We start from the raw sequence: 12,798 nt of genomic DNA, 5'->3' as shown, positions 1-12,798 counted from the left end.
ATGGGATCATCTGAAGGTTAATATAATTCAATTCATGAGCTAGCCTTATTTTTTTGGGTTATTTGGTTAAATGGGTCAAAATAACCTCATATTTGCAAAAATAACCCACCAATCAAAAAGCCAAATAAAAAATAAAAAATAAAAATTGTTGCTGCTAATGCTCAAATTACTTGCCTAAGTTCACAGCCAAACTATCATGCTAATAAATGACAACTTTATAGGCTACTTTTGGAGTCTACTTTTTCGAAATGGGATCAATATAAGCGGAACCACTAGGCTATGCTTACATTTTTGCAAAGGAAATCATTTAAAAATTACATGTACATCAAATTTAAAATGAATATAAATATTTATAATTTTCCTATAATAAATACTAAAATAATATAAATAAAAAATTAATAATTTTGAAGATAATAAAATATATAACTATTGAAATCTAAATAAATTTAAATAATTAAATATTATTTTACCTTAATAATTAAAAACTTCATATTTAATAAAATTATAAAAACTTACAATTTAATAAATCTTTGTGTTATCCTTATTATAATTAAAGCTATCAATATTAGTGACAATTAAATGATGAAATGTGTTTAAAATTTTTAATTATTTATATATTTTAAATTACTTTTAATTTTAATAATACATAAATTATATATTTATAATATCACCAATTTATTCAACCATCATTGATTATTAAACAGTAAATCGATTACTTTTTTCAGTTCAATGATTGGTCCAATATGAAAACACACATTATGTATAGGTTTCATTTTTAAACCTATTAGTCTTTAATTCTTTATGTTGTTATTACCAAAATATTTTAGTGCTTCCCGTTGATAATCCTTGGGCTAATAGCCCTAAACCCGACTCAATCAAGGCTGACTCGGCCCAACCCAATAGCTTGTCCAATTCTTCATTATTCATTGAAATTCATTTTCAAATATCTAACCATTAAAATTTTATATATATATAGGGAACTTAAAGCTGTTGATTCGGAAACCCCATGTGTTTTGCAGCCCTCCACAAAACGACATAAGGAGAGATAATCTCTAAGCAGGTCTTGCACAAAGTAGGAGTTGTGTTGTCTTCTTCATGGTGACTAGCGATCAAACCGATTACCAAACTCCTTATAAACATCCCCAAATGCATTGAAACCCACAAACCAAATCATCAATGGAGTTCTCTTGCGAGGAATTCAAGGTAGGAAAATGTGAGGGCCAGAAACTAGTGGATGGTGAAACCATGCCATTGGTGCTACACTCTCCGGACCCCAACAATAGCAGTGACTTAGACTCCCTTGTGTCGAGTCTGAAGAAGAACAAGGACTGGTTTGAGCAGATGATCATCAAGAACAGTGCTGTCCTTCTTCGAGGCTACGACGTGAAGAACGCGGAGGACTTCAACCAGATTGTTGAAGCCTTTGGCTGGGATGACATCCGGTATGTTGGCCCGGCACCTAGGACTCATGTGTATAAACGCATTTGGACTGCCAACGAGGGACCTCTCGAGGAATTCATATACTACCATCATGAGATGGTTTTGGTGAGTAAGATATAACTTACAGCTTTCTCCTGCAGGTGTTTGGTTGCTTATTTGTCGAGATTGCAGAGATGTTTTCCATTTCCTATACTAGGTTTTTCTATCTGTGATTTTCTTTAGGAAGAAACTGAGTTTTCCCTTTTCTTTCCAATTCTTTCTAGCCAACCAAACACTCCATTTCCTGATTTCCATTTTTTCGAGTCGAACAATCTGAGGACATCAACCACTGTATGTTGAGCACCTCCCTATAAATTATCTAGAATACGTGTCAATAAGCAAGCAATACCGAGGGTGGTTGATGGAAGAGAATTCAAATATAAAGTACCACTCTCGTCACCTGAACTTACATAATCAATAATAAAAAAATTATGAATTTGCGGTAAGCAGGTGTTTGATTAACTATATTTTATCGTGTTTGGCTGGCCAGATAAAAGAGTACCCAAAAAAAGTAATACTTTTCTGTGAGGTTCCGCCACCAAAAGGTGGTGAAACACCCTTTGTGCCAAGCTTCCGAGTAACAGAGCGGATGCTGGAGGAGTTTCCGGGGGCTGTGGAGGATATCGACGGCAAGGGGTTAAAGTATACGTTCACTGCTCTCAGCAAGAATGATGTATCTTCCATGAGAGGTAGAGGCTGGGAGGATACATTTGGAACATCGGACCGGGCAGAAGCTGAGAAAAGGTATGCATACATATATATCTAGAATGCTTGAGAGTTTGCTCTTTTGTGACTACCACGTGGGGGATCTAACAGAAAGAATTGTTGCAGGGCCAAGGCTCTGGGGATGGACATGGAATGGCTACCGAATGGTGGGGTGAAGACGGTCTTAGGTCCTCGAGCCCTAACCAAGGTGTTTGATGGAAGAAAGGGGAGGAGGATGTGGTTCAACACCATGGTAGGGATGCATGGGAAGGAGCACAGTTCTGCCATGATGGCAGACGGGACAGAAATACCGGCAAATGTAGTGAAGAGATGTGAAGAGATAATTGAAGAAGAGAGCATACAATTCAAGTGGGAGAAGGGTGATGTTCTCGTCCTAGATAATTTGGCTTTGCTTCATGGAAGAAGGCCTTCCCTTCCTCCAAGGAGGGTCCTGGTAACAACATGCAAGTAGCTTGAATTAGGGCTGCATCGGTATCTGGGTTTCGGGTTTGTGGTGTTGGTGTGGAAACTGAAGTCTCATAAGTTCACTCTTGGTGCCTTTGTCAGAGTTTGAGCGTTATAAAATAAAACGATGAACCATTATGGTTCACTTTGTACTCCTTTCCATATGATGTCAACTGTTTTTTTCTATGTACTCCTTTCCATATGATGTCAACTGTTTTTTTCTATATAACCACTTGGGTTACTGTTTTTTAATCTCTTGAATTGAATCCGTAACCACTCTAGCAAATCCAAAATTAGCATCTTAATGCATTGTTATCGGATCCACTCACTTCTCAAGAAGTTCTTACAACACACGTCTCTTAAGTTTTTCTTAGAGGGCCGTCTATATTTTATCAACTTATCCCTCTAAAGAAAATAAACAAACATACGTAAGCAATTCAGAAATTGTAGAAGAACATTGCTAATCTTTTCAATATGATCCCTTAGATACTAGTTTCATGGCAATCAAACCAACAGACCCCCAACATTTCCAAGAGCGCTGCTTCTGACATTTATTACAGCAGGCCATCAGATAATTTTAATGATTTGATTACTGGTTTGGAATAGCTGCAATCACATATAAGATAATTTAATTGTTTGATCACCCAATAAACCACCAGTAAAGTATATAAGAATTCACTCATTGATATACTAACATTAACCGCAAAACCAAATGCTTCTTGATTAGCTCCAGGAAAGGATTGTTATTCAAAGACAACAAATTAACCAAGTCAGAAAACCACAAAGCATATCATACTCTTATTTCTAGACAACCCAGAGAGGAAAAGGAAAAAGAAAAAAAAAAAAAAAGAAAAAACAGACATTACAAGCATAGTCCTAAATCAGTTTGATGCTTTGCTGAGCAATTGGGCTATGGGTTTTACCTAGTAGTATAACGTTAAGAGATACCAAGCACCACTTAGGGACCACGACTGGGCATAGCCCGTCCACGGCCCCTCCCAACATAGCCATAACCCCTTCCATAATAAGGACCCCGACCACGCCCTCCACGATTGGGCCCACGCCCACCTCGACCACCCCGATGTCTAGGAAAATCACCGAAAGTCTGCAACCATTAACAACGAGAAACGTTCAAGGAAAAAAAAAATATGAACCTTGGAGACAGAAGCCAGTTAAAGGGTATTTTACCTCGGTATCAATCTTCATTTGTTCGGAGAACCTAGTCCTTCCATTATGTGAATCATGGTCAAGGGCATTACAAGAGAGGGAATCAAAGAAGTCATCCTTATTATAGATGGGCTGTAGAACAACAAGGCCAAGTAAGAAAGAGATAGATAACAAGCTTCCCTATTTATTGAAATTCAAATTTAGCGTCCAAGTGATGCGTGGTAGCAACCCCACCTTGACCTCAAACTTTGGTAATTCAGCATCATCTTCATCTTCGTAATCATCTTCATCGCTGACTTTTCCATCAACTTCTTTGTCCCTTGACTGAGATTTATTACCTTTACCAAGATGACCCCATACTTCATCCTTCTTGAATTTCTCATTCATTGCCATGAAATCAAAATCCTCAGTGAATTTTGTCACTGGACGTGAGCCCTGCAAGGCAAATGTTAAATATTCCATGCCGTCAAATTTCCAATTAATTTTGGAGAAACTCATTGCAAATATTCTCCCCATAAAATCAAACCAATAATAGATTCAAGATAAGTATGAAGACTAACTCAGAATTTCTTCAACCATCCAACAGTGACATCAGGAAATATTTTAAGCCATAAAAAGATTGCCCTACTAGAATGGGACATACTGATTAGACATATCCTGAAAAGGTTATTGAAAGCTACCAATCTCCTAAAATAACTAGAATCATCCAGACAGACTTAATCTGATACATCACTAGATTGAAAAGCTTCCATAATTACTCAAAAGAAAAGCCTGCGACAGAATTTAAGCTTGCTTAAGCAAATTACGTGGTATAACACCTTACACAATGTGTATGCATGGTGGCGCCCCATTTTTTGTTAGGGACCTTAATTATATATTATTATATTTTGCCTATCTCAAAAAAAAAAAAAAAAAAAAACCCAAAGAACATCTTCCGTAACTTTTTTTTTTCTTCATACTGATTTAAAACTCAAATAGATCTTTCAACTGACAACAGCTGCAGAACATGGCCCATTTCAAAACTAAATAGATTGTTCCCAATCCACATTGATTTGTTATTTCCATGGCTCATCATGCTTTCAGCTCAGAGTCTTTCTATCCCCACATTGACAGTAACTATTATAAAGCATTTTCTCTCTTTAATAATCCAACATTAACTCTCTGTTTGTAGCTACCTGCAGTTACACTATCACAGTTGCAACTTAAAATCTTTTTATCTTAACAGTAACTATAAAGGGCAATTGTCATATTAATCATCTTTAATAATAACAAAAACAAAAACTAAAGTAACAAAAAATTGTGAAGCATGCAGATAACATTTGCAATACATCACCCTGGATGACTTTATTGGATCCTATAACTTAATTCCTCCACCCCAAACCCCCCTCTTCCCACTCGGCTTCTCAAATGAATTAGATTGAGCTTTAGGATTTCAATCAAATTCATATCTTTCATGCTATGAAATTCATTCGGTTCAAGTCAACCAAATGTTTTTGGCATTTTGAACAAAATATCTAGACTGAAAACCGAAATGAAACCAGAGCTACAAGTTAAGAGCTTGACATTAAAGAAAACCCTCTTTCAATAATTTGATATAGAACTCTTCGACTAAGTTAACAAGTTATCATGTTGGCAGAAATCCAGCAATTCCTTCTTGATCTTTAAATGCAAATGTAAACAGAAAATTACCCCTGTTCCTCTTCCACGTCCCCGGTAACCATGACGACCTTGGAAAGGAGCACCATTCAACTAAAAGGGAAAAAGAAAAAGAAGACAAAGGACCATGTTAGAGAGGACTAATTCAACTCAATAAAGCATCTATATGAATTATTTCACAAAAAAACTCATTCATCTACCATGAAGTAAATATTGTTCATTGGGATTCATGTTATATGACCACATCTCACTGCACCTAGGTTTCAGATTTTTTTTCACCTGAATGACCAAGGGTTCACTCCTTGAACAACCATCAGCATTGATGAAAATTGAAGTCACCAGCAATCAGAAAATAACAACTAAAGTGGTTCAGCAGCATGCCTAGACCCACAAAGATGGGAATGAATTCACTTCCCCCAAGAACCAACATTAGAAACTCTCACGTCCAAGCCTCTCACATCCTATTGATGCCCCCAAGAGAATATAAATAAGGATAGCATAAGGTAATAAAAACCATCAAAAGTGGCAGATATCAGTCAGGGAAGTGTAGGCATTGCCTATGTAACCTAATAGCTGGCAGATTTAACTGTCAAGCCCACATCATCAGTGATTAGGATTAAACATAACAGAACAAAACATTACTCCCAAATGTATTATTCTTAAAAAGCAAGAATAAGACCAAATTTTTAAAGAGGCCAGAACAAGACTAAATTTTAGTATAGCATTACTCCCAAATGCACAAAACGATAAAGGGTAGATGCTATTCAAACAAGGAGGCAGTAATAATTGGTACAACTCACACACCAGGCCCCTAAAAACATGATCAACCAACCAAAATGATAAGTGTGTGAGACCCAAAAACAGACAAACAGGACATAACATGTATCGTGAACAGAGCAGGGCAACAAAATAGTAAGATGATCCATCAATTTGAAATCTCCCTTACACAAAATGTGGATGAAAATAACTCATCATCCCTTGCTTAACCAAATAATCAAAAGTGAAAATGTTAGATGGAGCAAAAGATAGTCAAACTTCCACAAATAGGAGTCATGCTCTTACCACCTCTGGGATTCAACATCCGAGACAACAAGTTCCCTGAAAACAACCCAACCCATCTCAATTCTTACCCCAACACAACCCACACAACTGCCACCCCACCCAAGGAGTTATACATAACAAATGACATTTAGCATAAATACACACTCACACAACCACAATCAACCCCCCCAACCCAAAAGTAAAAAATGAAAAATGAAAAAAAATCTCCAACACTGGGCCAGCACCCCACAAAAAAAATGCTTAGTACGGAGGAAAAACTGATGTTAAGATAAATTATATAATGAAAACAACCAAAGAAGAAACTAAAACTAAATTTTGAATCAGCAGAAAAGATGCGCACATGCTCAGCACAACTACAGTCCAGCTTCAAAATGGAACTCTACTCGTCCTCAAAATTTCATATAATTCTCCCCTACATGATACATTCCAAAACATGATATGGAGAAATGATGCTTAAAACTTCGTTTTTGCTTTACTTAACACAACTGACATCCCATCCAACATGAACTCTTTAACACTCCGAGGCCCAATGTCAAACATAAAACTTAAGGCAATGTGTTTTCCTTTTTCTCCTTTAACAAAAAAAAAGAACAAAACAAAACTTAAGGCACATAACTCCACTAAACCAATTCCCAATTATCAATAGGAATTTATCCAACAGCCCCATTCATGTACAATGCCTCTCTAAAAGGAACTGCACTGTTTCAAACTTCCATCGCATGGACCTTTGTTACATGGGCTAATGTACCAGTGCCATGGCCTTGGGTGTGCGTCTAGGTGTTGGATTTTGTAGGTCGTCAAGTTTTAGGATACCAATGTAAAGCTAATAAATTAATGTGTTGCAATGTCCAAAAGTTAGGTATAAATACTAATAGCAAAAGGCGTATTCAATAAAGAAATAATGCATATTATGTGGATTGAATTATAAATCATATTATAGGGTCACTAAAAGATTGCAAATGCATGGTTTTTAAAAAATTACAATAATAAGTTAAAAGTTTCCATTTGAAAATCCCTAAAGCTACAAGATAAGCTTGACCAAATATATGCAGACAATCATGCTTATCAGCCTTCATCACCCTTCCCTTTAGGCAGAGACAATGATTGCAAACCACAACATCTAGGTTCCAGCTCAGTTATTCCAGTACACAAAGATAAAGGCATAAAATGTGGAGAATAAATGAACAATTAAATGAGAGAAACACCTTTTGAACAGTTCGAGAAGGTACTGGTAGAGGTAATATCGGTGGCTGAGCTTCTGCTGACACCGGAACTGATGATTCTTGTGAGGCTGATGATGATACCTGAACCACCTCCACATCCTTGTGAGCTGTTTGTGAAGACGGAGATGAAGAAATTGTGGTTGGTCCAGACTGCAACAACTGACCTGGGGTTACCAGTGAAGGTGCTGCTATTTCTGGATGATTTGGACTAGATGTCCCAACAGAGGGAATTGACTGAGATATGGTTTGATAAGGCAATGTTGGACCAGAAACTGCATTAGGCTTGTTAGAAATTGGTGGTGCAATAGCATTTATCTCCGAACTGGATGTATTCAAAGGAGTGACTAATGGCAAGCTAATACCTAGTGTTACTGAAGGAAGAGTAGGATTAGGAACCTTATTTGGCATCAAACTGGATAAGGTTTCAGAAGCTAAAGCAGCAGATGGTACAGGAGGCAATGCAGAAGGCAGAGTTGAGGGCAGAATTGAAGGCATGCTTGAAGGTAGAATTGAAGGCATACTTGAAGGCAGAATTGAAGGCATACTTGAAGGCAGAATTGAAGGCATACTTGAAGGCAGATTTGAAGGCAGAGTAGATGGTGATAAAGAAGTAGAGGTTAAATTAAGGGAACCACTACTGGTTGGAAGCAAAGGAGAAGAATATTCCGGTAGATTCGAACCAGGCAAATTTGGAGCTCCTGGCTGTAAAGAGGCATTGAAACCAGGATATTGCATTGGAGGCATTGACAGAACAGGTGGGGGCCGAAGCAAAGATTGTTGGTGTAAATGAGGAAGCCCATTTGGGGGACCATAGTATCCTTGCCAATACATAGGCATGGTAAGGCCACTGCCATTTGCGGTAGGGGGAGGCGGTGCAGGGCCCCAGGATCCTAAATTCCCTCCAGGTTGATATAAAGGCAGACCACCTTGAAAAGTTGACCCAGGAAGTCCCAACTGTGCATTGTGGGAACTAAGATCTGGCAAAGGCCCACTAACAGTAGATGGCAAGCTTGCAGATGTGGTAGCTGGGCGAGGATAGTGAGACTGCATAAGAAATTAAGGTTAATTCAGAATCAAGTTTACTTGATTTGATGCATCACATATATAAAAAGGGTGGGTCATCCTTTTATCCACCTGAATAATAGCAGGGTCATTGTTTATAGGTGGTGTAGCCTGAACAGGAGGTGAAGACTTAACCTGCAAATCCTGCAAAGATGATCAAAAAAAGAAAGAAATCTTCAGTGTTTAACAAATTACATTAATGTGATAACATAAATAAATAGAAAAGAAATACAAATACACTCTTATTGAATACCAAGCCTGCAAGGTTCACTATAGTTCAAAACAGAGGTCAATTACAAACGGTCATAAATGAATGCACTATCATTATAAAAAGACCATGACTCTTAAGTTTTCCTCACTTGTTAACTTCTGGAAGTTTGTCTATAATTTTTGTCTCCTTCCTATTCCAAATTGACTTTACAACTCATAATATTAGGGCATCACTCAAATGTAAAGACCATTTTTTTAAATAGGTGAAACAAAGTTTTTAGAAATTTGTCATAACAGGGCAAACCTAGTACAGAAAATGTATACAGGGAAAAGCCCAGGAAGCAAGATAAAGTAAGAAAAAGAAGACCATAATAGAGCCCCAAAACAACCACAATCTATCAATAAAACCAGAAAATGCATAGAAACCATCCTATTAGAAATCAAGAGAGTAAAAGTGAGAAGAGAATGAAGGTAGGAATACCTTAATTTTAGGATCAACAACTCAACCCTAAAAAAATGCCAATGCTACTACTTACAGATAGATCAAAGCGTGGGAAATATTGTAATATCCCAAAACGCTCTGATATCTTTTCCTCCACAAAGCCACCTTGCCAAAGTGAAGGTACTCAATGTATGCCAAAAACATACAGGCGAAGAGTCCAAAGCAAGCCAGCCCCTCACAATGAAGGAGAATATCTAGAAACCCACACAACCTAAAGGTAGTTTCAAACTTCAATATCCCAGGTACGACTAAAAGGTAAAAGGATATGCTAGAACTAAAAAGTTATAATGTTTTCATTTTGACCAGAAAAATCTCAGTTTAACCATCACATATCATCAGTCCTTTCATCTCATTAAACATATAGTCTCAAACTATCCATGCTCAACCACTAAAACAAAGTTTCAACTATGGTAATTCACGACTTGAGATTATTCAATCATCCAGGTCAAAATAGGCATTGAGAGGAGACATTCAAATTATTCACATATATATACCTTGATGTCACTTCCACGAAATAGGATGTACTCATAAACTTTGTCACTTGGAGGGACTTGGGGACCATCCTTCTTTCGTCCTTCTGTACCAAATGACCTTACTGCCATGTCACAGGAGATAGATTAGAAAAAAGGAACCATTTTTTTTTACACTAGGTTGACAATTACTTGACAAAACAGTAAGTATAAACATGAAATAATACATGAGATTAAAGAAACCTTAAACAAAAAAATGATTTTTTCTTTTTTTTTGATAGGTAAATGAAACAAAAAAAATTATTATAATTGACGACTGTGCATAATAAGCTTCAAAGAATCACTGAGTTAAACATATGCAACCACTTCTCTGTGAATGTTCTTTCACAATTTTTCACCCACGCCCTAGCACAGGCACAATCATACACCCCAATTTGCATTTCACTTCTACTAAGAGCAATTTCACAATTACATTTGGGCACATTTCAAAAAATCCCTAAAAAAACTTTCCTATGATGTTTAAAAAACCAGAACCATAAATCCCAAACTTTTCTTCTCATAATACATAATGTATTGGCTTTCCAACAGCATACAATGTACATAGAAAATATAGTTTTAAACAAAATGGTTATCAACCATATCAAACTATTCCCCACATGATTATTACTTGAGAAAAAGATAAAGCTCAACCCACACACATCAAAATCACCCGACCACCTCATCCTCCAATTTCACCTTTCTTAGAGAAAGCCCATCATTCAACATGAGTCACTAGCAGTCTGGTTCCATAGTGAAATTTTAATAAGAAAGTGAAAATATAATAATAGATAATTATTAAATAATGAGAATTGCAGACAAGCAAAAGCCATAGGATTTAACAACGATGAAATTGACCATATTGAAATAGTAAAGAGGGATCCACAAGCCCATCATTCAACATGAGTCACTAGCAGTCTGGTTCCATAGTGAAATTTTAATAAGAGAGTGAAAATATAATAATAGATAATTATTAACTAATGAGAATTGCAGACAAGCAAAAGCCATAGGATTTGAAAACGATGAAATCGACCATAGTGAAATAGTAGAGAGGGATCCACAAGCACAGAGACTTAATGACAACATCTCTTATCACTAAATTTCGAATTTCAGAATCTCGAAGATAATTCTGTCACTCCTTGAAAATACGGTGCATATCAGCAAGATATGTTCCCCTACCCCCCACCCCCCAAAACTTTCCCTGGTTGCACATCTCCGGCTATTCAGCAAAAACTAAATGCCGATGAGTCAGTGGCAGTTTTGGCCAACCCAAATGCAAACGTTAAAGCTATTCCTGTGAGTCCTCTATCATGCAATAGACGCATCAATACAACTCAATGTCAACTTATGATATAAATTCCCCTAAAACCCCAATACCTAACAACAAAAGAATACTTAAATCTGTAAGAGGCTTCAAGGACAACCAAACCCTTAAAATCAAGACAAGCGCAACAATAATTACAAAACCCTTTGTTTTCCCCCACCTAATTCACCAATTGGGAAAAGTGGAGAGAAAACGCAGCGAAAAAACACCGAAATCAAAGAAAATAAAACGAAAATTACGAAACCCCGCAAGAAATAACGAAAATACCGTTTCGCAATCCGATGCTGGACTCCTCGGTGTTGATGTTGTAGAGAACGCCCTCGTACCTGATCTCGCTTTTGGATGTCAAACTAATCAAGCTCCCGATGTAGGAATCGGCCGACGAGCTCGATCTCGAAGCTTCCACCGCCATGGAAGCAGAGCATGCGAAGAGAGATAAGCCAAGGGTTTTAGAGAGAGAAAGAGAATAGCAGAAGGGGGAGAGCGAGCGAGAGAGACAGACGGTGTGTTTGGATTCGGATTTTTGTTGACTGCCTTGAAGGAGGTGCAATGATGTTAGGGTTAGATTGGGTATGATTCGGTGCTCGCGTTTAGGGGAGTAGAGAGATCTACGGTCTCTGATTGGGTAATTTATTTTTCTGGGTTTATCTACTATTGCATCCAATTAGAGCGCGAAACGTATGTGGTGTTTGGACGTTATGGTCTTTTTCTGTAAAAACGTGAGAGTGGTTTAGTCCAGTGTGCCCTCAGAGTCTCCCTCGAGGATTTTGCTTGGGCCGGTGGTTTTGACGAGGCCTGTGACTTGGATGGGCTTGGCCCGACCTAATGTCTAGTCTAGTTAGAGTTTCCTTTTTATTACCTTAAATGCCCTATTTATGAACGAGCAATTAAAAAGGAAAAAATGTCAAAGTAAAATGATTTTTTATATTTAATTTTATTATGGAAAATATGAAAGTAGGTTGGATATGATTAAAATTATTAAAATAATTTATTGATTTTAAATTTATTTTTTATTTTTTATTTTCTTTCTCTTTTTTTTTATTCAGTTTTTTTTTTTGACATTTTTCTTTATACTTTTTTCAAAACCGAACATTTTGTTTTCAAAATAAGTAGTATAAAAAAATTAAAGAAAATAAAATAAATTAATGAGAAAAATAAATTTATGATCCATGGAATACACATAAATCATATCTTAATGTAAAATCATCAAAATATATGTATGACATGATTGTTATAAAAAAATTTTAGATATTTTTTACATTACTAAAAACAAAAAATCATACAACATTTTGCCATTTTTTTTTTTTTTGAATCAAACACTTTTTCGAAGAAAGAAACCATAGAAAACAAAACCCTTTCTTTTTGTAAAAACAAAAACTCAAAAAAAAAAAAAAATCCAAACAAGAAGCAACCTAAGGTTTTTTTTTTTTTTAATTT

The 12,798-nt window shown here is 36.5% G+C and overlaps 2 protein-coding genes across 2 annotated transcripts; one reads left to right on the top strand and one right to left on the bottom strand.

The window, feature by feature from the left end:
- The first annotated feature begins 1,035 nt into the window (after positions 1-1,035).
- On the top strand, positions 1,036-2,805 carry LOC117915557 (clavaminate synthase-like protein At3g21360). Its single transcript, XM_034831142.1, has 3 exons — positions 1,036-1,545; positions 1,970-2,223; positions 2,311-2,805. Exons 1-3 carry the CDS (start codon positions 1,177-1,179, stop codon positions 2,654-2,656), a joined length of 969 nt encoding a protein of 322 aa, XP_034687033.1. The 5' UTR covers positions 1,036-1,176; the 3' UTR covers positions 2,657-2,805.
- Positions 2,806-3,337: 532 nt separating this feature from the next.
- Positions 3,338-11,936, bottom strand: LOC117915550 (protein decapping 5). Its single transcript, XM_034831130.1, has 8 exons — positions 11,629-11,936; positions 10,026-10,126; positions 8,892-8,963; positions 7,740-8,801; positions 5,506-5,565; positions 4,051-4,251; positions 3,838-3,948; positions 3,338-3,754 (listed from the first exon to the last, which is right to left on the bottom strand). The coding sequence occupies exons 1-8, from the start codon at positions 11,771-11,773 to the stop codon at positions 3,608-3,610; spliced, it is 1,899 nt and encodes a 632-aa protein (XP_034687021.1). The 5' UTR covers positions 11,774-11,936; the 3' UTR covers positions 3,338-3,607.
- Positions 11,937-12,798: the final 862 nt, after the last annotated feature.

The sequence above is a fragment of the Vitis riparia genome, chromosome 1, assembly GCF_004353265.1.
Source record: "Vitis riparia cultivar Riparia Gloire de Montpellier isolate 1030 chromosome 1, EGFV_Vit.rip_1.0, whole genome shotgun sequence".
NCBI classification, from domain to species: Eukaryota; Viridiplantae; Streptophyta; class Magnoliopsida; order Vitales; family Vitaceae; genus Vitis; species Vitis riparia.
Note: the sequence above shows the minus strand (reverse complement) of the source record. Positions and strands in the feature narration are given on the sequence as shown.